The sequence below is a fragment of the Letharia lupina genome (genome assembly GCF_014066315.1).
Source record: "Letharia lupina isolate WasteWater1 chromosome Unknown contig_16, whole genome shotgun sequence".
NCBI classification, from domain to species: domain Eukaryota; kingdom Fungi; phylum Ascomycota; class Lecanoromycetes; order Lecanorales; family Parmeliaceae; genus Letharia; species Letharia lupina.
The window spans coordinates 1151485-1172831 of NW_023502985.1; the positions used below are offsets into that span (position 1 = coordinate 1151485).

At 48.4% G+C, this 21347-nt stretch overlaps 8 protein-coding genes across 8 annotated transcripts; 4 read left to right on the plus strand and 4 right to left on the minus strand.

Moving 5' to 3' along the window:
• Positions 1 to 161: 161 nt before the first annotated feature.
• HO133_003095 (uncharacterized protein) lies at positions 162 to 1236 on the minus strand (the record flags this gene model as incomplete). The annotated part of the gene is made up of 2 exons (XM_037294019.1): positions 162 to 1077; positions 1232 to 1236. The coding sequence occupies 2 exons, from the start codon at positions 1234 to 1236 to the stop codon at positions 162 to 164; spliced, it is 921 nt and encodes a 306-aa protein (XP_037150097.1).
• Positions 1237 to 2895: 1659 nt separating this feature from the next.
• On the minus strand, positions 2896 to 3113 carry HO133_003096 (uncharacterized protein; the record flags this gene model as incomplete). Its single annotated transcript, XM_037294020.1, has 2 exons — positions 2896 to 2930; positions 2969 to 3113. 2 exons carry the CDS (start codon positions 3111 to 3113, stop codon positions 2896 to 2898), a joined length of 180 nt encoding a protein of 59 aa, XP_037150098.1.
• Positions 3114 to 4346: 1233 nt separating this feature from the next.
• On the plus strand, positions 4347 to 7070 carry HO133_003097 (uncharacterized protein; the record flags this gene model as incomplete). Its single annotated transcript, XM_037294021.1, has 5 exons — positions 4347 to 4414; positions 4580 to 4592; positions 4651 to 4872; positions 5030 to 5362; positions 5967 to 7070. The coding sequence occupies 5 exons, from the start codon at positions 4347 to 4349 to the stop codon at positions 7068 to 7070; spliced, it is 1740 nt and encodes a 579-aa protein (XP_037150099.1).
• Positions 7071 to 8732: 1662 nt separating this feature from the next.
• Positions 8733 to 9718, minus strand: HO133_003098 (uncharacterized protein; the record flags this gene model as incomplete). Its single annotated transcript, XM_037294022.1, has 3 exons — positions 8733 to 9103; positions 9155 to 9210; positions 9279 to 9718. The coding sequence occupies 3 exons, from the start codon at positions 9716 to 9718 to the stop codon at positions 8733 to 8735; spliced, it is 867 nt and encodes a 288-aa protein (XP_037150100.1).
• Positions 9719 to 10565: 847 nt separating this feature from the next.
• HO133_003099 (uncharacterized protein) lies at positions 10566 to 11882 on the plus strand (the record flags this gene model as incomplete). Its single annotated transcript, XM_037294023.1, has 3 exons — positions 10566 to 10857; positions 10948 to 11800; positions 11855 to 11882. 3 exons carry the CDS (start codon positions 10566 to 10568, stop codon positions 11880 to 11882), a joined length of 1173 nt encoding a protein of 390 aa, XP_037150101.1.
• A 303-nt stretch (positions 11883 to 12185) lies between these two features.
• On the plus strand, positions 12186 to 12878 carry HO133_003100 (uncharacterized protein; the record flags this gene model as incomplete). The annotated part of the gene is made up of 2 exons (XM_037294024.1): positions 12186 to 12381; positions 12526 to 12878. 2 exons carry the CDS (start codon positions 12186 to 12188, stop codon positions 12876 to 12878), a joined length of 549 nt encoding a protein of 182 aa, XP_037150102.1.
• An 850-nt stretch (positions 12879 to 13728) lies between these two features.
• On the plus strand, positions 13729 to 16250 carry HO133_003101 (uncharacterized protein; the record flags this gene model as incomplete). The annotated part of the gene is made up of 5 exons (XM_037294025.1): positions 13729 to 13848; positions 13901 to 13917; positions 13969 to 14048; positions 14109 to 16006; positions 16062 to 16250. 5 exons carry the CDS (start codon positions 13729 to 13731, stop codon positions 16248 to 16250), a joined length of 2304 nt encoding a protein of 767 aa, XP_037150103.1.
• Positions 16251 to 16791: 541 nt separating this feature from the next.
• HO133_003102 (uncharacterized protein) lies at positions 16792 to 21128 on the minus strand (the record flags this gene model as incomplete). The annotated part of the gene is made up of 18 exons (XM_037294026.1): positions 16792 to 17730; positions 17785 to 17921; positions 17971 to 17981; positions 18057 to 18087; positions 18138 to 18309; positions 18359 to 18438; positions 18489 to 18546; positions 18600 to 18627; positions 18686 to 18928; positions 18979 to 19086; positions 19750 to 19933; positions 19980 to 20058; positions 20112 to 20468; positions 20525 to 20624; positions 20683 to 20726; positions 20777 to 20906; positions 20965 to 21012; positions 21073 to 21128. The coding sequence occupies 18 exons, from the start codon at positions 21126 to 21128 to the stop codon at positions 16792 to 16794; spliced, it is 2805 nt and encodes a 934-aa protein (XP_037150104.1).
• Between the last annotated feature and the right edge of the window lie 219 nt (positions 21129 to 21347).

Below are 21347 nucleotides of genomic sequence, written 5' to 3' on the forward strand. Positions count from 1 at the left end.
GTCTTGAGGTTTGCATTACGCTGGGGCGAAAGATACTGCATAGGGTCCTCTGATATCATCCCAACCCTCGGTCATACCAAGAAAAAACTTGCGTTGCTCAATTTGATAGCGCTTCCAGCAGCTGAACTCAATAGACATGCCAACAAGGAGGGCCGCTTTCCTTACTTCCTTGCCTTCGCCGAGGCCTTGAGCACCCGACCATCGCGTACTCTGTGGGACTCATCCCTAACTTTCTCAGCCCGGGTGCATCGAAAAGCCTCCACGGGCTCTGAACTCTCGTCGCCAACTTTCCTTTTGGGCTGGCTCAGTCTGAATCGTGTGGGTTGAATTTCCTCCACTGATACAGACCTCTCTCGCTTTGGCTGGCTTAATCTTAGGCGGGTAGGGCGAATGTTCTCGGTGGACAAGGATCTCTCTCGCTTTGGTGGATTCAATACCAGCCGGCCATTCTTCGGGGCGGTAGCGGTCCGAAACTCTCCCATGTTCACATCACCATCCGAGTCTGTGGTGTCCCCGTCGCTTCTCGTCGCGTCCTGATCTTCTTTGGGAGAAGACTGAGCAACCCTCACCCTCATTTCCCTCGCAACCTTCACTTCTAGCTCCTCCGCTACCTTTATCAATTCCTGTGCCTTACGGTAAGCGTCCCTCTGCTCTGCTCGCAAGGTTTGGACCCGAGCCTCCGCGAGCTCGGCTTCGGCGTTAATCTTCTTGACACTCTCTATCGCGAATCTGTACTCGGTGACGAAAATGGCTTTCTCGGTTTTGACGTTGCCTTCCGTACCCCCCCTGATTTCTCCGCTGCGATATATCCAAGGCGTGTGAGGGTTGGCGTTGTGCCTGCGCCATCCCATGTTCATCTTGGCGAGCTCTTTCTGTCTGGCCTTTTCGGCTTCGAAAGCGAGGCGCGAGCGTTTTTGGGCCTCGAGCGCGTAGATGATCCTGTCTTTCTGCTTGAGCTGCTCCTGGAGGGTCTGGATTCTGAGCTTCGAGGCAGCCATTGCAACGGGTGGAGGTGGCATTGAGGCTCGCATTGGACCATTGTTTTCTGGTGATATGTCCCGCGTACCGTACTTTATGCTGGAGGACGGGTTAGCATACAACGTTTGTCAAATCAGTCGAAGCATGGGATAGATTGAGGGAGCACAAAGGAAAGAAAGGACATTTTTCGCAGAGTATCCAGATCATCATACTGCCGAGGAAAGCATCAGGGACCACAGCGGAATATACCTACGACATGTTGGACAGGCCTCTGTCTGTGAGAAATGCAAGTGAGTCTGGGGATCTTGCCACTGTGGGCTGCGACGATGGTCGTGGATTTCAATGATTTTGAATGGTGGTTCGAGGTAGAAAGGACGAGATATGGGTATGATGCCGATGCTGCGTGGATGAACAGAGCAATGTGCTGAATATGCTAGAGAACTCGCCGGTTTCAATGCTCGCAAGGTGGATGAAGGGTAGACAAACTGGAGAACACTTGTGCCCAAGATATGGGTTTCACGGAATATTGCATTAAAAGTTGAGTCACGATGAGACTAGCATGTGAGCCTTCGAGAATATTTGCATTAATCGAGGGCTTATTTGGCTCCTCTTGAGAGAATAAGATACTATCGTGCTTGAAAGTTTCCTCTTGCTTGGCATAGTAATGCCGCCTAGATGCTTCTCTCAGGTAGCTTGGCACGAAGAATGGCATTTGATGCCAAGAATCAACTTGGTATGACTCAGAGGGACTCAATCCCTTGCGATGCCCGACGAATTATTCTGTTGTTGCTATTGCTATGTTGCTACTGCTGCTACTGCTGCTGTGGGCGAATATAAATTCTTTGCCGCAGCTTGAGGTATCAGCTAGAATAGATAACGAGACGTGAACTGCGGACGCAATGACAGGAACTTATCAGATGCTTCGCATCAATCGTATGCTAACATTCGTATCGCTTCTGCCGTGGCCGTTGCCCACGGAGACACCAAAAAAGTAGACAGCTGTTTTCAAAAGACAAAGACATGGGGAAAGAAATGATGCCCGCAGTAAGTGTACCTTTTGAAAAGCCTCTATCTAGTTGGGCTTTAGTTCAAGTGCGTAGTTCAACATGCACCCTCTCGGAATTTCGCAGGCTAAAGGTGTTCGGGGAAGTCCAGCCTGTAAACGTAGCCTAGCTATGTTGTAGCTAGGTTTGGAGAACAGCAGCATGTGAATGTACAGATTTTCGGCAAGCCAGTTGTGCGGTGGAAGATGCAGTAGGAGAATGACCGAGATGAAGGGTCGCCACGTCGGAATGCTGAGATGCTTTCATACATCGCATCAGAGATTTAAGACTGAGCGTGCCAAGACGAGGCTCTTTCCTTCCCTGCCTGCCTTCCTTCCTTCCCTCCTTCCGCGCAGAATGAGATAGGTAGAATACCTCAGCAGGCATAGAATAAGCAAGTGGAATGATGAGGTTCATGAAAATGTGCGCCATGTATTCTGACCTTACCCGTCGGTGATCTACCTTACCTGCCTTAAGATAAGGTACTCTAGTGTGGTGTGGAGCCCTCAGACAGCGCTAAAAATGGTGCCCGCCAGGGACAAGGAAGCCCCAACTTCCACCAGCTTCTTTAACTTGACGACCTTCTCTTTAAGGTACTCAATCCGCTTCAATTATTGAGTCTACATGTCTCGTTGCCTATATATTGACAAGTGTCTTTCTGCAATCAAGCATCAAAGCAGTCAAGGCGCACGCACCGCATCCCTTGGGCTTTGGCAACAGCTACTTTACCCCTTTTGCTTCTCAGGGCATTAACGCAGATATCCAGTAGGTACTAAGTTACATGCAAGGCTTTGCACGCTCAATATGCTTTGAATCTTGCTTCTCCCATGCCCCTTTCCTTCCATTATGGTAGCAGCGAATCGGGACTTCCATCTCAGATTTTCGCCTTTTCTGGCATGCAATCAATCTCTGTACCGTACCGCTACTGAAGCTGGAAATCTACTCACTTGTGACATGGTCTTTGTCGCCGCCCAAAGTATTCCGTGCGCGCTCCGCCTTTGATCCAGCTTCTTCGATGTTGAGCCTCCTCGCTAGATGGCCCCCAACGAGAAAAGATTTGTACGCATCTTGTTCCTCAAGATATTTGACCATTGCTGGCGATGGACCCTTCGCGGTGTTGGGAACAGATATCTTGGACGACTGCGCACCCTTCTGACATCCAACCCCACTAAACAATCCCCCAGAATTAGTAGGAGACCAACTTTGAAAAAAACAACAACCCACGTCATGCTGCAATGCCGCGAATAAAGGGACGATCTGGAAGGATTTCGGACGTCTTCTGTGCTGATGTGATACCAAGCATCAAGAGACTGTGGTCTCAAAAAGTGAATAGAGTTTGAAGATACAACGAAGAGAGTACTTGAATAAACAGCGGCTTTCACAGACATTGAAAAATCTGGAAAACCGGAAGAGATTTATGCTCTGGATGGATTGGAGAAAGAACTGAAGCCGCTGAGACTATGACCACGGCATTCTCTCTTTTCTGACGTTTTCCTGAGGACTCTCCCAATTTGGGCAAAGCGCGTTGGAAAACCCTGCGCGTAGTATCCAACGATACGCAAATCTCGTTGGGCCGATTTCGAAATCAGTGAGTAAAGTACCTTTTCCGACAAGCTTGTGAGGCATTGACTGATTGTGGCAGACTCCTGACAATCTCCCCATCTTGAGCCACGCGATTACCACAAGAACCATAAAGCCTTGCAAAATTGAAGTCGAGGTTTGCCCTACTTGACATTAAATGTAGGAAATCGGCTTGATGTGGCAGGCATCGATATCGAACTAGGCCACTTATGGGCTTCTCCTTGCTTGCCGCTGTTCGTGCAGGTCTGCCGAAGGACCACTGCAGCTTTGCGCCCCCAAAAGTGTGGGAAGGGATTTTTTTTTGGGTGGGTTTTGGAATGGGTCAAGAAGCATCAGGCTGCACCAGCGGCATAAGGCTTGATTCGTCAGTAGGCTGAAACCCCACCGTTTTTCCGCTACAGGGGGCTCCGGATCGCCATGTTAATTTTATCTCTAAAATGACTGTGCCATCCTGTCTTCAAATTTTTCACAATTTCTTACCTCCACCATCCACATCTTTCCTCCTTTCTATACTCACATTCTTCACATCGCACATAGCCCCTACGGCCTTTTCTCCATTCGTTTATTATGATCCTAACGTGATGTGTGCTTGTTTCTGATCACTGTTCACGGCCAACCACAGCTCCATATGCTGATGCCATCTCTCCACACCACTCTCCGTATCTGTTTCTACTCATTTATTTTCCTCGCCTTCTCCTATCACTATCAGAACGTTATTAGAAGGCAGATCATATTGACACAGTTATGTTCGGACACCTGGTGAATTACAGTCCTATAAGCTTTGGGCAGCAGGGCGAAATGAACGACGAGGAGTCCCCTTCAGCACCAGCTTCCATTCCTTCAGTACCATCTTTTAGCACCTTACCTTCAGTACCATCTATTGGCAATGAAGAATGGTGCCATCTCCAGTTTAATGCATTCGCGGATGCGAGCACAACCTCTGCTAGCCCGATCTCTCCCTGTTTCCCAGGTTGCAGTGGTTCATCCGCGGTAGGAGTTGGCAGGTCCAGACACCGGAAACCCGGAAAGTGCTAACTTGCGGTCGCAGGGAATCGCGAGGTCTTATTCGACGACACCGCTGTCTTCGGCAAGTGTTGAAATACCCAGAACGAGTTTGCCTTTGCTTCCCGAGACATCATTGCAAGTCCAGTCGACTGAAGTAAACCTCAAAAAGCACAACAAATTCATCCTTGAGGATCCCACGATGGCCAAAGTCAAGAAGGATAAAGCAATGAGAGCGTGTACTACATGCTTTACCAAAAGGTGGGAGGTACGTTGTCCTTCTTTTGCCTCAGAGCAGTCATCTGTGTAGAGCGTCAGGCAGTCTTCAAGCTAGGATGATCCTGCTAAGTCTTCGACGCCAGTGTTCTGAAAGCGAAGTACCAAATCGCTGCATGCATTGCGTTGGCAAGACTAGCTATTGCAAGGGACCAATCGAAACCCCTCGTCTACTTGACATAGAATGGTTTGACGCAACGACAGCTGCACTTCTTGCACGTCACTACCAATTGATAGATTTTCACTTTGAAAGCGAATCTCTCGGACCTATGCAAGTAGACCTGAGATTGGAGCCTTCATCAGACCAGGAGATTGTGTCAGACAGGCAGACCTATAGTCTTCAAATACCGGGGCTACGAGATGACTTCTACTTCCTTGCGGAGTCTTCCAGTCTTGACGGCGTGTTGGATGCCATTCTTCCTGCCGACGTACCTCTCTGCATAGCACCCAAATCTGGCTTATATGATCTGTCTCTATATGAGGTATGCTCTCATTGACGAACCAAAGTGCTCACACTGACGCGCAAAATGTTTTCAAGTGTCTTTGCCGACGTCTCTACGCATGCATATCCTTGTTGCGCCGCCCAAACGAATGCACATTAGACAAGGCGTACAAGGATGACCGTAGAGCGGTTCACATGGTCGTTGGGTTCCTGTGTCAACTGAACCGCACGGCATCCTCCATCTTCGCGGACATCTTTGAGCACGTTCGAGGATGCTGTTTCGCCAATCGTGATAGACGAGGGACCCCAAATCTGATGTTCATTTTAGCCGAGCATCTTGGTCATATGCACAAAGAGATTCGGCGTTTCGTCGATGTCAAGGGACAATTCTCTGACTTAGTAGATCCCCTCTAGCTCTGTGGACGAGCATAGCTAACAAGCATAGCAGCTCCCTCTGAGTGGGCTCTTCCATAATGCATTTCAACTTCTAGACGAACTCGAGAATCTTGGCAGGGGACTTTGCCCTAGAGCTTTCGAATCAACGTTCCACTCACCTGTTGTGGACGTTGGCAGGATACATCTCACACCCTGTTTCGAACCTAACCCCTATACTAGCACTGACGATACTTTTACTTCATCGTAAGTACGACCTCTACATGATGGGAAGGGTCAAGACGCTGACCTCTCCTTCCTTCAACAGCCAACACACCTCTTTCTTGGAGATCTTGCGCGACTCGACCCCGCACAGATACTTCATTGGCGATCAGCCTCTTTCGATCATGTATAGCAACGACACCCTTGAGTCTTGGCAAAACATGGATGTCGAAGATTCAAACCTCCTTGCCGGACATGATTCTCAGGACGGTGTCAACAATGGTCAAGACATGATCATTGAAGAACATATTCCGTTCGGCGGAGTCGAGGGATTGCAAGCGGAAGCAAACGCCATGCTCAATCCAGGTTGGACTCTAGGACTCGATAATCTCGCAGTCACACAAGATACCGAAGCAAGTGTCAGTACGGATCATTTGCATGCTGGAATGCTCGACTCCATACACCACAGCCAGCACGGTGGTTGGGAACAGCAGCCGAGCGAAGTACAGCAGGCTGGCCATGGCTACTTACAGAGTACTGTCCCCGCATACACCGATGTACGTGATAGCATGTTGACATCTCTACACGATGTAATGGCATCGTCGCAAGCCCAATCGAGTACCAGTCGACGGTCAAAGGCCGCAAACACTACTGCCTCATCGAAATCCAAGAAGCGACTGTGCTCGCTGCCCACCTCAAATCCTGTGGAAGTCCCAAGGAGGGCCAGCAAGCGCAAGCACATGAAGACTGTTTTCTCACGCAAAGAGCCACGCTTGACACCATCCCGCCTGAATCACAGCGAGGATTCGAGTGCTTTGACGACAGACTTGTCGTCAAAGCTTGCCCTACGCACAGATTCTGCAGCCAAGACAACAAACATTAAGGGCACGATTTCATCAAAGCAGCCGAGCGATGACTACCCAACAGAACAACCACGAGCCAATCGGGTGGCGGCGTGGGAGCAAGGGAGGAATAGGCGTACAAACCTTGATAATGCGGGCATTGTCAGGGACATGGAAATTTCGGACTCGGAAAGACGGCCTATGTCATGGCCACACAGAAATCCCTGGCGTAAGTCCCTTGATATATCCGTCGCCGTGCTTACCAAAGGATTTGAGAAATTGATGACCGAACGAGGAGAATCCCTCATTTAAGTTGGGCGGTGGTCTACCAGCCCGCCCTCCTTCTTTCCGAGTCAATCTTATTCTAAAGTCCTTTAACGTTGGGCAGCATTGCGAACCACCATTTTCTAATGTATTCAAGTTTTTGCAACGAGTTCTACGTTTAGCGAGACCTCAGGAAGGACTATTGTAATTCGGGTACTCGATATCAGGCAATCATTTCTACTTCATTAGACAGTCCGTTTGTTTTGTCCCTCATTATTGACTTCCGGGTTACTGTTTGCAATTAGATGAATCGGTTGCTCTTCCGCGAGGGTGACATGGTAACGATCTGGACGAGGCGTTTTAGCCATGGTGGTCAGAACTGTTACCTATGTTGAAGGATCTTTGCGGTTGGCAGCCACGGCAGCTTAGTTTTACACACTCGCATGTGCTTCAGTACTTTTGTAAAGCTGTCCCGCATGTGGATCAGAAGCCCAATAATTGATACTTAGAAGACCAAAGTCGAAAGACTGAGTAGATGACAATATCTTGATGAAATCATGAACCCCATCCTCCACGTTATTGTCGCCACTAGAATCCCTGTGGTACGATCTACCGAAAACGCTCCTCAGTGGAAACCGTGCATAGGACTAGTGTGGTTTGAGCAGCTTTCAAAATCGCCAATCTCGTTTGATGCTCACAAGTGGACACATGTTCTTTCTCGCTGATCACAATAGGCTCACCCCCTTCGAATGGTTCTCCGTGATACAGACACTTCTTCCTGGCTAGACGACTAGAATAGCGTTCAGGTTCTCTTCCTCGGCTTTGATGATCGTGCCATTGGCCACAGAGGTAAAGTTGTCAACTTCTTTCACCCACTCGCGACTTCTTCAACCAATCGGCGACATCCGTATTCAGCATCTGGCGTTGTCCTGTCTAGTTCCAAAGTCGCCAGGACGTCTCAAGCGTTTACGGCTGTTTCCTAGAAGTGTCGGACTTCGACCTATGTATTTCTTTGTATCGCGCAACGCGTGCTTCGATTTAGAATTAGCCTTAACACCACCATAACTCAGATTCTCCTAGTGATGCATTTGCATGAGAAGTAAGCTCAAATTACTAAGAAAAGCATGGTGATGAGGAGTATAAGCGAGCGAGAGTGGGAAAAGCAATCCCCAGAACCCCTGCGTCTCCAAACCTTCCAGCGTTGCAAGTGGAAGATGAATAGACTCACTTCCTCAAACCAGCGGCGGTGATATATGATTGGAATAGTGTGCAAAGGGAGTAAGTAAATGGGACGGAAACTCGGGATTCAGTGATTCGATGATCTCAACTTCTGCTGAAGGCACCAGGGTAGCGGAATGCTTGAGCTGAACGTGCGAGGTTTTCTTAGCTGCGTTCAGGAAGGAACAAGGAGTGCTCTTCTCTAACTTGAATTTTTATACATACTGACGACTCAAAGCGAAAAAGCGGGCTTGAACCGGGCATGTATCGGCGGAGTAGTGGAGCTTTTATAGGTGAAAAGTACAAGGTGTCCACTGATGTTTATCGATAGAGTACAAAAGAGCAAAACACGGGAAATAGTCTTAGATACTCAAGCAAGTTGAGTGGAGAGGGTAACAGATGTCAAGTGCGTAGAGAAAAGAGTCGCTTTCGAAGAGTGAAATTTGTATTTATTCGGGAAATCAGCGGGAGGGAGTTGCAATTTCGTCTGAGTCATTGATCAGGCCCCGATTGATCCCTGGTGGCAGCAGCAAGCTGTGCTTTCTCCTCCCTGAGCTCCTGCTGCGCTTTCAGAGCCTTCTTCACCTGCCACACGGCACGCTCAACCTCAACCGCCAGCGGGACGTCAAGATACTCAGCAATGAGCTGGCCGCTGGATTCTGACAGCAGCATTCTCTCATCTTTTTCATCAGGGACCGGCTTGACACTGGATCCAGAGCGAATGCTGTCCATTTCCTTATCGAGCTCCTCGATGGACATGTCCATTGCGGCCTCCATATATGCCGTTTGTAGAAGCTCGGAAGGAGACAATTTGACCATCCTGTTATCGAGTAGGAACTGTAAATGCTTTGAACCACCCCGCGCTTCTTCAATTCAGCCACCACAACCAGACTCGTTGAATTGCTTGTACTGACCTCGCCAATGGGACCAAGCACGAAAGCAAAGGTAGAAGAATGGCAGGTTTGGCACTCTGTATTATGCATGTCGTTAAATATGTGCATCTATTTGAGATGGGGGTTGAAACAGAAGACCACTCACACTGGAAGCAACGCTACAGGCGCTGAAATTGGCATCCCAATTATACTACCCCAAAGCCACTTGGTGTGGAACCTCTGTCTATCCTTACTCCCAAGCCTTTGTAAAGCATCATGGACCTCCCGAGAGTCAATGAAAGCGCCTGGATATTCTACTCGGACTTCCTCTTTGCCCTCGACCTCATCCCGTTTCCGTCTCTCGCTCAACGGCGGTATGCTCTTCAGTCCCCATTCCGCATATGGCAGGCGCTGAAACAATTTGTTGCCGTAGGATGTGACCTTCTTCTGCCAGCCGGACTCTTTCTTCTCCCACTTGAGCCAGATGTTGGCGCCTTTCGTAGCCGCTTTATCCAAAAGCGTGGCCTTTTCAGATAGCTTGAGGTTCGGTCGTTGACAGTAGACGAGGCTTTGTCTTGTAGAGATTGGGAGAAGGAATAGGCGCATTGCAAGCTAGGACTAAAGCCCTCATGGACTGCGCTGCAATTGATGACTTTTGGCGTCTTAGAGACGCGCCTGGCAGGTTTTCGCTAAACCTTCCTATCCCTATTTTCTTAATCATTGGGAAACTAGAATCGCGATTTTGGCACCCCCCCTCAAAAAACAGAAAAAGTGCTTTTCTTAAATAGCCTCACAACGATAACTTATAATATTCTAAAAAATCTCTAGATTTTAATAATTATATAAGAGATTAAGAGTATCAAATTATAAAAAATTTTTTTTTTTTTTTTTTTTTTAAAAAAAAAATTTAATAAATTTTTTATTTTTTTTAAAAAAATTTAGAAAAAAAAAAAAAAAAAAAAAATATTTTTTAAAAAAAAAAAAAAATTTTTTTTTTTTATTTTTAAAATAAAAAAAAAAAAAAAAAAAAAAAAAAAAAAAAAAAAAAAAAATTATTTAAAAAAAAAAATAAATAAATTAAAAAATATTAAAAAAAAAAAAAAAAAATAGAAAAAAAAAAAAAAAAAAAATATATTTTTTTTTTTTTTATAATAAAAAAAAAAAAAAAAAAAATTTTTTAAAAAAAAAAAAAAAAAAAAAAAAAAAAAAAAAAAAAAACCAAAAAAAAAAAAAAAAAAAAAAAAAAACAATTGATTGCTTCTTGTCTGATATCTTTTTTTTCTTGTACTCTAGCTTTTCCAATGAATTGTTCTGTCTCTTATGATGCACAGATAACATTCGGAGACTCCAGCCAATGGCTCTAAGTTCAAGAGTCTTTGCTCACGTTTGGAGCCCCCTCCCGTAAGCACGCTGCTGGAATACGCAGCTTGTTCACCCTATCTCTGTGATATCAATGGTTTTTGGAGAAAGCTCCTTTCGATCGCGGGCAGCGAGCCTGCTCCGCCCTTCCACTCCTTCCAAAACTCAATCGCTTGGCCAAGGCGCAAATCAGGAGAAGGGATCTGGCATCGCCTCGAACACGCCTACAGAGTCACCTCTGAACGAAAAGCCCAAAGCCGAAGAGGGACAAAATGGTCTGGAGAAATCGCAAACTCTTTCTTCGAATGGAAAGACGTTTTTTTCTTCTGGCGATAATGCGGTGGTTAACGACGAGGCCGCTCAGAGGATTGTCAGGACGATACCGAGTGAGTCTTCCAATGGGCTTTCTCTGCCCACGTCAAACAGTCTGTTCCGATGCGTCAATGCTACATTTACTAACCAATTTCCCAATGCAGGTTGGGTACATACCCTCGATGAGGAGGACGAAGATTTACTCGCGACAGCACCCTCGTTACCTCACACTCCTGCCGGTGCTTTAATAGCCCAAGAGACTAGCACCACGATCGCTGCCCATAATCAACAGCCAGGCCCATCTCGAGGCCGTTTGTACGATCATGAGCGGAAGTGGACTCCTCCTCTTGCTAGGGATGCAGTACGAGAATCGGGGTCACGGTGGAGGGCATTCGCTAGTTCTTCTGCATACCCGACTATTTCTGCAGAAGGTGGAGAGATCGTTACGGAAGAATGGCTGCAGCAGAATGGTCCTGACTATTCAAGACCCTGGCTCGCTGGTGCTTCGGATGGGGATCCTGAAAAGGATCCGGCAGGCTTATACAGATTCAGGGCAAAGAGAAGAGCGTGGTACGTCAGAGCTCAGCGGACGGTTCTGCGAAATCCTATTGTACCAATGATCATCCGCATGAACGTATGGCTCTTCTCAGCAGTCGCTCTGGCTCTCGCATGTTCAATTCACCACATTACGGATAAGAACCCAAGAGACATCTCTGCTACACCCTCTACGAATATGGCAATTGTCGTGGACGCGGTTGCCCTGGTTTACCTTCTCTACATCACATATGATGAATACTCTGGAAAACCTCTCGGCTTACGGCCCGCGAAAGCCAAGATGCGGCTCATCTTCCTGGATCTTTTCTTCATTGTGTTTGATTCTGCAAATTTGAGCCTGGCTTTCGAGGCTATTAAAGGGAACTGCGAGTCTCAAGTCTGCTCTCGGCAGAAGGCCTTGGCTTCGGTCCTGTTGATTGCATTAATTGCGTGGCTTCTAACCTTTTCCATAAGTGTCATGAGGTAAGCACTATTAAATATGTCCACCCGCTAACAGGTTCGCTGACGATGACTTAGGCTTGTAGAGCGGGTTACTACGAGATGAGAGACGTCCTGGAAGAATTCGTGGCTTTTCTGAGTGCTTTCTCGTACATCGCTTTGGAGTGTTGTTTTATGCATAGCGGATATCGCATCGTCCATGGTGTTTACGAAAGTCTCTGGAGAGTACAGGAAGCGTGACGGGTTTGGATACCTTCATGATACTTTTTGAGTGTTTTCAGGTTGCTTATGACGTAGTTCATGGCTCTAGAGAACGTCCGCCTCGAAAGCGCGTTCTGACCTCTTGCACCCTCTCTGGTTCGACACCTTCATGCGTTTGTCATTTGCAGTTCTAAAACCCATGTCAACAATGGCTACATCTAAAGCGCCTCTCACCTCTCTGAGAGACCTTCGCGTGTCCTCCCACCAGATACCCGCCTTCGAACTCATACCTAATACTTCCATTCAGAAGAAGCCTCTCCTCATCTACCACTCTGCTTTCCATTCCAGTGCTTCTGCCTCTGCAATCGAAAGTCATCTCTCAGCCGTTGGGGTCGTTAGCCCCGGTACGTATATTTCGGAGCCGAGCCTTCCCATTTGGTATTGAAATTGAGTTACAAGAGATGTTTTGGGTGCAAGATGACCTTTCTACTCTCCATATCTCCATTTTCTACCTCGAATAAGCAATGCTGACTCCGAAACCTGTGTAGAGTGGCGGTACACCATGTACAGTCAATCTCATTTCCACTCCACCACTCATGAGGTGCTTTGCGTTGCATCGGGCAAGGCTAGATTGTGCTTTGGAGGAGAAGAGAATCCTAAGAGGGTGGAACCAGTGCTAGAGAAGGGAGATGTCATGGTTGTGCCGGCAGGCCTGTCACATCGTTTGCTAGAGGATATCAACGGAGGCTTCAATATGGTTGGGAGCTACCCGATGGGCAAGAGCTGGGACATGTGCTATGGAAGGGAAGGGGAAGAAGAGAAAGTGAAGGGGATAGGGAGCTTAGGATGGTTCGAGAGGGATCCTATATACGGTGATGAAGGACCTTCTCTTCACGTGTGAGGGGTCAGGTCGTGTTTCGCTGGCGATCAGCGATTCTGCTGGTGACTGTTATTGTTAGTGAATAAGGATATGGGAAGAAGCATTGGATTCGGTCATTATGGTCCTAGCAAACCTATGAGGAAGATGCGGGTGGATGTACTCTGAAGAGCCAGAAATGGTAGTCAAGAATCGTGGATGCTGTAAGCTGTCAACATTTTCCTTTCCTTTGTAGCTTGATCATAAGTAACAAAGAGCAAAGCGTAACAGTGTTATTGGAGGTAGGTCTGAAACCCGAACAACAATTTCAGTTTTGACAGCGCCAAGCACCTGTAAATTGCCGCCTGAGATGCGCTTGCCTCTCTCGCGTCATAAGGCCGAAGACTTTGGCCTCTTAGCACGGTATGACTGCACTTCTTACATCACAAGCTGATTTTATTCAGTTACGGCTGAAGCTATACATAGAAGCCTGGCCGGTATGAGAAAGTGTTGTGAGCCCTCTGGATCTTTAACAAAGAGCCCTCCAGCACGTCTTCTGTTCGCGTGTTCGCAACAATCACATCACTCACCACCAACCTGAACACATTCGGTTGCCACATCACTCTGGTGACTCCTGTTGGCCACTTATTTCAAGCAGCACAGGTTCTTTCAAGTTCAAATATCCACGCCCCTCCGGATATACACCTACCTTGACACATTCGACTTCGACATCACTCTTGTTGCCCAACTATTTTGACCACCACACGTCCCTCCGAGTTTAACCATCCACCCTCGCTCCTCCTGCTACACCTTGCGTCCGCATCACCTTCCTTCTTCTATCACACCTCTTACGCAGCATCCCCTGCCTCGAACAACCTTCGTAGGTTCTGCCAAGATGCCGATCACCATGCCTCCAGCTCCCAATAAGGACGACCTAGCGGCAACATGGAACTTCTTGCAGGTCGGAGTGGAGAAGATCATGACGAATCTGAAAGATGGTGTGGACATGGCAACAGTAAGTGGCTACCAACGTTTTACTGAAAGGCTTCGCTAATCTAAGGCTGTAGTACATGGGCATCTACACGTAGGTCGTATCAGAGCTGTCTGCGTTCGCTCCTTACTGACAGGGATCTAGGGCTGTTCACAATTTTTGTACATCACAGAAAGCAGTAGCGTCAGGGGGAGGGATCATCGGGGGTAACGCCCACCGTGGAGGTGAGTAATCTTTCGGTCTGCTGGTGGTTGATCGCAACATTCATTGACCTATCATTACAGCTCACCTACTTGGAGAGGACCTCTACAAGAATCTCAAGGACTATTTGAAAGGTCATCTTGAGGACCTGCACGAGAAGTCTAAAGGTCACATCGACGAAGCGTTACTGACTTACTACATTCGGGAATGGGACCGATACACAACGGCCGCAAAATACACGAACCATCTCTTCCGCTATCTGAATCGACATTGGGTTAAGAGAGAGATCGATGAGGGGAAGAAGGATGTTTTCGACGTGTACACATTGCACCTCGTGCAATGGCGGGAGGTCCTATTCGAAAAGGTTAATAAGAACGTCATGGCTGCGGTGTTAAAGATGGTAGAGAAGCAGCGAAATGGCGAGACCATTGAGCAGAGCCAGATCAAGAGCATTGTGGATTCGTTTGTCTCTCTGGGCTTGGATGAAACGGATAGCACGAAGTCGACCCTTGATGTCTACCGATTCCACTTCGAGAAACCCTTCATAGATGCTACAACAAAGTACTACGAGAATGAGTCGAACCAATTCGTCGCTGAGAATTCGGTCATTGATTACATGAAGAAGGCCGAGACTCGCTTGGAAGAGGAGAAGAATCGAGTTGGATTGTACCTTCATCAGGACATCATGAACCCGCTCATGAAAGCTTGTCTGGGCGTCCTGGTCACTGGTCATTCGCCTCTGCTGAGAGACGAGTTTCAAGTGCTTCTCGACACTGATAGGCAAGACGACCTGGCGAGGATGTATCGATTACTGGCACGCATCATCGATGGCTTAGAACCACTACGGACAAAATTTGAAGCTCATGTGAGGAAGTCAGGCCTTGCTGCAGTCGAGAAAGTTGCTACGGAAGGGGACAACATGGAGCCAAAGACCTACGTCGATGCACTATTGGAGGTGCATACACAATACCAGAAGCTTGTTGATGATGCATTTACTGGCGAATCTGAGTTTGTTCGATCGCTCGATAACGCATGCAAAGAGTTTGTGAACCGTAATAAGGTCTGCAAAACTGGGTCATCGCGTTCGCCAGAGCTGTTGGCCAAGTACACGGATGCGTTGTTGAAGAAGAGCGCCAAGAGTGCCGAAGAAGCTGATCTTGAGGCATCTCTCATCCAGATCATGACCGTCTTCAAGTACATCGAGGACAAAGATGTATTTCAGAAATTCTACTCCCGAATGCTAGCGAAGCGATTGGTTCATTCAAGCTCCGCATCAGAAGATGCGGAGACGAGCATGATCGGCAAGCTGAAAGAAGCCTGTGGTTACGAGTACACCAACAAGCTCCAACGCATGTTCCAGGATATCCAGATCTCAACCGACCTCAATAGCGCTTTCAAGGAGTATCAATCGAGATTACTGGACGACGATGGATTGAAGAAAGCTGTCGACCCGTCTTATCAGGTTCTTGGCACAGGGTTTTGGCCCCTTTCACCTCCCCAGACCAATTTCATTCCTCCACAAGAGATCGTTGACACCTACACTCGATTTCAGAATTTCTACTTTGACAAGCATAGCGGGCGAAAGCTCACCTGGCTATGGCAACTCTGCAAGGGTGAGATGAAGGCCAACTACGTCAAGAACACTAAGATTCCGTTCACTTTCTGCGTGTCTACATACCAGATGGCTATCTTACTGCTTTTCAACGACTCCGATACGGTAACGTATGAAGACGCCCAGAAAGGTACGGCGTTGTCAGCAGAGTGGCTGGATCCTTCCCTCAGTGTTTTCGTTAAGGCAAAAGTCTTGATTCCTTCTCCTGAGAATGCAAAGGCGGAGCCCGGCACGTCATACACCTTGAATTACAACTTTAAGCACAAGAAAGTCAAGGTCAACCTCAATATCGTCGTCAAATCGGACGCGAAGCAGGAAGTTGAGGAGACACACAAGACTATTGAGGAGGATAGGAAATTACTTATGCAGGTATGTACTACCACCCTGTCCTCCATCTTGCTCTCTGTCTCTAACGTTAAGCTAGTCTGCGATTGTGCGTATCATGAAGTCCCGTAAGCACATGAAGCATGTCGTGCTCGTCCAAGAGACCATATCCCAAATCAAATCCCGCTTCACGCCCAAGGTCCAAGACATCAAAAAGTCGATCGATCAGCTCATTGAAAAGGAGTACTTGGAGCGGTTGGAAAACGAAGAACTCGGCTACCTAGCTTGATCGTGGTAAGAGGTGACGAAAATGAGTATCCGGCGCTTGGTCGTTCCAATGCATGGCGGTAAGATTGATGCATAATTGGCTGCGGCGAAAAAGAGAAAAGATGTGGGGATGTGCATCATCGAAGACTTGTTACATGCGAGAAAGGGATACCAGGCGCAGTACAGGAGGGCTACCTCGGTCAGAAATGCATGGCTATTGCACCGGGTACATCTACCACTTGGTATTAGCAGCTGGTGTAGTCCCGATCTCACGATATCATGCCGCATCGGATAGATAAATACCTCTTCAGAATTGCTTTCTTTTCACCATTTCTACTATCCAGACCATGTAAAACCCACTCGTCAGAGCTCCGTTGCCAGACAAGCATGCTAAGTTTGCACCGTCTATCCTACGGGAGCTGTCTTCGGATCAAATCCTCTCTATTTCAATACTCCCCTCTATCGTCTATTCAAACTTGCAGTGCACTTGCTTGCACCTTTGGATCCCAAATCGTCACGCTCAATCCTATTAATCACTACGAAGAAATGGTATTCATAACGCATCAGGCATCCAACCTCCCAATCCCATCACCACCCTTCTCCTCCCGAATCCTCTTCCCTCCAATCCCGCTGTTCCATTTGGCCAGCTTCGTTGGACTCGTCACTCCAGCAGCTACATTCTCACTACTCGCATTCGGACTCCCCTTCGCCCATCCTTTCCTCCTTTCACTCGCCCACGCACCCCAGGAGGAGATGTACGCGCCTGCTTTCTGCCCTGCCGCCTGCACGGAGGCTTGCGCGGCTGTGAGATCGGGAGCGCGAGCTGCGAAGCGCTGTGCTGAAGGAGCATTCTCCGAGGATGGCTCGCCAGTGTTGGAGCTGGCTCTGATGCTTCCGAAGCTAGCGATTTCGGCACGTTTGCGCTGGGCTTCTCGCATTGCTTCGATGTCCGCCCAGAGGTTTGAGAAGGCCGTGGAGACCTTTTTGTGGCCGGTTGCTAAGTGCTTGTTCAGTGCTTCCTTGCTCGTTGCTAATCTGTCATCGAGATGCAATGTCTGGATTTGCAGCGCGAGACGGCGTTGTATGTCCTCGAAGCTGAGATTTCCTGCTGTGGGATGGCGAGGCTCGACGATGTCGAAGAGGTCGGAGTCGGTGTGAGAGTCAAAGAGTGCAAAGTTGGAGGTCTGGCACCAGTTGTGGATGAAGTCTGGGTTGAAGTCGACCGTTGGGTCACCTTCGATTGTGGGAAGGGGCGGTGAATGCGAGAGATAGAGGTGGTACTTTACGGAAGAGAGAAAGGCCAGGAGATACTCTTCGAACTGGAGGCGGATGAATTCTTCGGAGCCCATGTAGCCCATTGTTTTGGGTCGGGAGGGGTTGTTTTCGTCCCAGGTCTCGTGGACGGTGGTGCTCAGAAAGTCTATCCAACGCCTATCTGCCGCAGATAGAACTAGGGCAGTCCTGAGGGAGGATGAAGTGATATTGATGGTCGTTTCGTCAAGCTTTGCATGCACTTAGCTTGAGGTAGCTAATATGCTAGAGTGGGTGCTCCTTACATTGACGAGTATGTCACTGTAGCGATCTTTCTGCTGCAAGAGAAGAGAGTTGGTGGATCCTACGATGTATGACTTCGTGCCGTAATCGGCCAAGACGTCCAGCTGCTGCAATGGTGTATATGGTCCGAAGAGAGCACCTTCGCGAGGTCAGGAAAACCTCACATTCGCAAGGGAAACGGGACTTACCTTTGCCGAAGCTATTGATAGCGGCAAACGGTAATTAGCTTCAAGTCTCAAGAATCGGTTATGCAGAAACATGGAGCATTACCTACAGCTGCAGCGGGAGGCCCATATAAGACAGCACTACCATTCTGTAAGTCCGGATTGCTTGATCTTTCAGAGTAAAGACCTACAAGAATTCCGGTCACTTGTTTTCAAAGACGTTGGCATGACCAAGTTCTTTTCGTAGCTGTCGAACTCTGGATCTGCAGCATCTTGCAATCTCCGCAAAAGACCGGGTATCAAAGAAACCAAAGCAAATTGCAACATGCATAGTCGCTCACAGCGGGAACCGAAGAAAAGCATCTACCGATTTCAGTAGACATTCGAACATCTCTCTTCATGGCCTGGTCACCTTCGGTTGCAGCAAGCAGCATTTGAAGAGCACCAGTGTTTGGTGCTTGTATTCGTGTATGAGCTCCCTCAATGATAGACCTAGGTCTGTAAGCTAGAAGCCCCAATCGTTGGGACGGCGCCTTGCCCACCAAGATATTGATCATCCTCCGTATCCTGCAAATTCTTCGCCAGGCTCTCTTGAAATCTCTGGCCTACCTTCAGCCCGAGTCCCACCAGAATGATGTATTCCACTCACCGACCTTCAGGATGTCCACATCTGTAAAGTCCCTAGGCCCCCAATCAGCCATATGCCGTCTTGCTCAGAGTTTTTATTGCTTGTGCTTACTTCTGTGCGAACCACGCACCCGTGACCATAGAAAGCTTCTCTCTCAACTGCCCAAAGAGTTGTGGACTATCCGCAACAACCACAATCGCCTTTTGCACTGTACTCCTCGTGACATCGGGGGGTTTGTTCAGAAGTTCATTGGCGTCCATTTGCCGGGTGCACGATATGCCAAAAACGGAGGTGGGAGGGCTGGTACCCGTAGCTCTTCGACGGAGGGTGAAGTAGGAGAAATCTTGGGTGGATCTAGTTCATGCTCAGCATTTGTTCGGGAGCCATTTGGGTGCGCGCCGTACGCGTGGGCGCCGTCCGAGAGGGCCATGAAGGGGAGGAATGACCAGTCATTCTCCGCTGCGGGGTCTGCGCCATCTCCAACGCCGAACCAGCTCTCGATCTCAGGTCCTCTAGCAGCTGTCAGTCTTTGGTGTGACTCTCTCCACGGCTAGGGCTTGCCTCGCGTGGTGGAACCCTACGATGCAAACGATGGGCGCAAAGCTGATGATGGGCGCCATTGTATAGCATTGGGAGTCTACACGTTGCCCGGAGGCAGACTCGTCGCCACTGCTTCTCTAGAATAGTTGCTGTGATGACCGGCGAGAGTTGTGGTCAAGTTAGGTGTTCGAGCGCCAAGGCTCAGCCTTAGCATGTACATTGTTGTAGGTAGTACCTAGGTAGTACGGAATCTACTATCTGGCTTGATTGGATCAATTCTGTCATGTGATTTGTTTCCTCATCATTCGCTGGAGAATGGTATATAAGTTTAGAACCCTGGTATGCAGGAAGGGAGAAGGATCCATAGTGTGTTCTTTGCTTGGTTCAGGGTCACGACCACAGTCATCAGTCTAACATCAGACAGCCGAGTGCACGTAGAGCCCAAACTCCTCAATCCAGGGCAACAGCAAAGGAGACATGGTAACCGTGCTAGAATCACACATCGCTACTGGTATCCATTTTGGTCCTCCTGCCCGTCAGGCTGCTCGATTTGGTGAAAATCAAGGATTTCTTGGTACCTGTCGAACCAACGTTAGCTACACCCTTCCAGTACCGGACACGGGGGTCTTGCGAACATCATAACCTTCCATTGGTCAACTGGCAGATCAGCATCATTGAATGACCAATCGAATTTCTCTTCCGCTACCGGCTCATCGCTTGGATCATGGTAAGGAGCGAGGTACTCATGTGCTAGAGCGTCCCCAGCCCGTACTCGTAGTCGAGGATCGAAGACCAGCATCTTCTCGAGTAGATCGATGGCTATCCCTGGTCAGCAAATGTAGTTTCGATAGATCGGATACCTTACCCAGTGGGTCTGCGTTCTTAAACTTGTTCGACAAGGGTTGTCGTTCCCGCTTTGGTAGTGACTGCACAAAGCGGAGGGTCTGTGTCCAACTGTCAGCAATGTAGGGCGCTTTCCGTAAAGAGCTGTTCATACATTTTCGCTGCCAATGGTCTGAATGACATCGTCTGGTGGTGTACCCAAAAGCTCCGTAATAATGGAGAACTGATTGACGTGATCTTTGCCAGGGAACAGGGGCTTTCCTTCAAGCATCTCCGCGAATATGCATCCTGCGCTCCATATATCCACCTCCACGTCGTATTTTTGCCATGTGAGCATGATCTCTGGGGCACGATAGTATCTTGTCGACACATAGCCCGTCATTTGCGGGTCTTGAATACGGGCGAGACCAAAGTCACAGATCTTCAAGTCACAATTCTCGTTCACAAGGATGTTGCTGGGCTTCAGATCGCGGTGGACAACTCCTGCAGAGTGCACGTATTTCAATCCTCGCTAAATGCTGTCAGCCTCTTGAGCAATAGGCCCTGCCAACCCTCGAGCGGACGTACCAAGATCTGGTACAAGAAGTATTGGATGAATTGTTTCTCGAGAGGTCTTGAGGTCAACAGGCGATGTAGGTCGGTCCCTAGGAGCTCGGTGACAAAGTAGCTATTAATATGATAAGCTTCATAGGATAAAGATGGCGCTTTTCCACGAAGCGACTCACATGTCCTCGAGTGGTGATATGAAGATATCGCTTAAGCTGATGACCTGGAAAGAGTCAATCTTGGACAGCCATTGTAAATCTACCCTTCTCTCACGTTTTCATGACGCAGGTGCTTTAAGAGCTTCAATTCTCGGTATGTGCGCTTAGACAGGACAGGAGTGCTGAAAGGTTTCATTATTTTCTTGACAGCCACAGCCTGACTAGTGAGTTGATCCTTTGCGGAGCTATGGGAGACCAGGCATTAGAGATAGAAGCGTCGCACTTGACCAGAATGCAGAATACCAGACAAGCCCAAATGCTCCCATTCCCACCGGTTGTAGGTCCGTGTACCTGTTCCGGCGTCAACATTACACGATCCCAGCGAGTTGTGCGGAAGCGGGGCTGCGATACCTGCTGGTAATCTCGAAGGTCGTGCCGAAGATTTGGGCACGTACAAACTCCGCCATGATGATTTGATGGGGGCGAAGTCGCTCGAGAGGGAGAGGTCAAGGGTAGAGGAGGGGGGATGTGGTGCACAGGCAAAACAACAACTTGATTGTTGTAGCCGCGGTCGATCGCCCGGTCTGCCTACTTTAGCGTACCGAGCTTAGGGCGTGATCGAAAAGACCGGAATTACTGTACCGTACCGTACCCTCGTACCTTACTTTACTCTTCTAGTCTCTAGT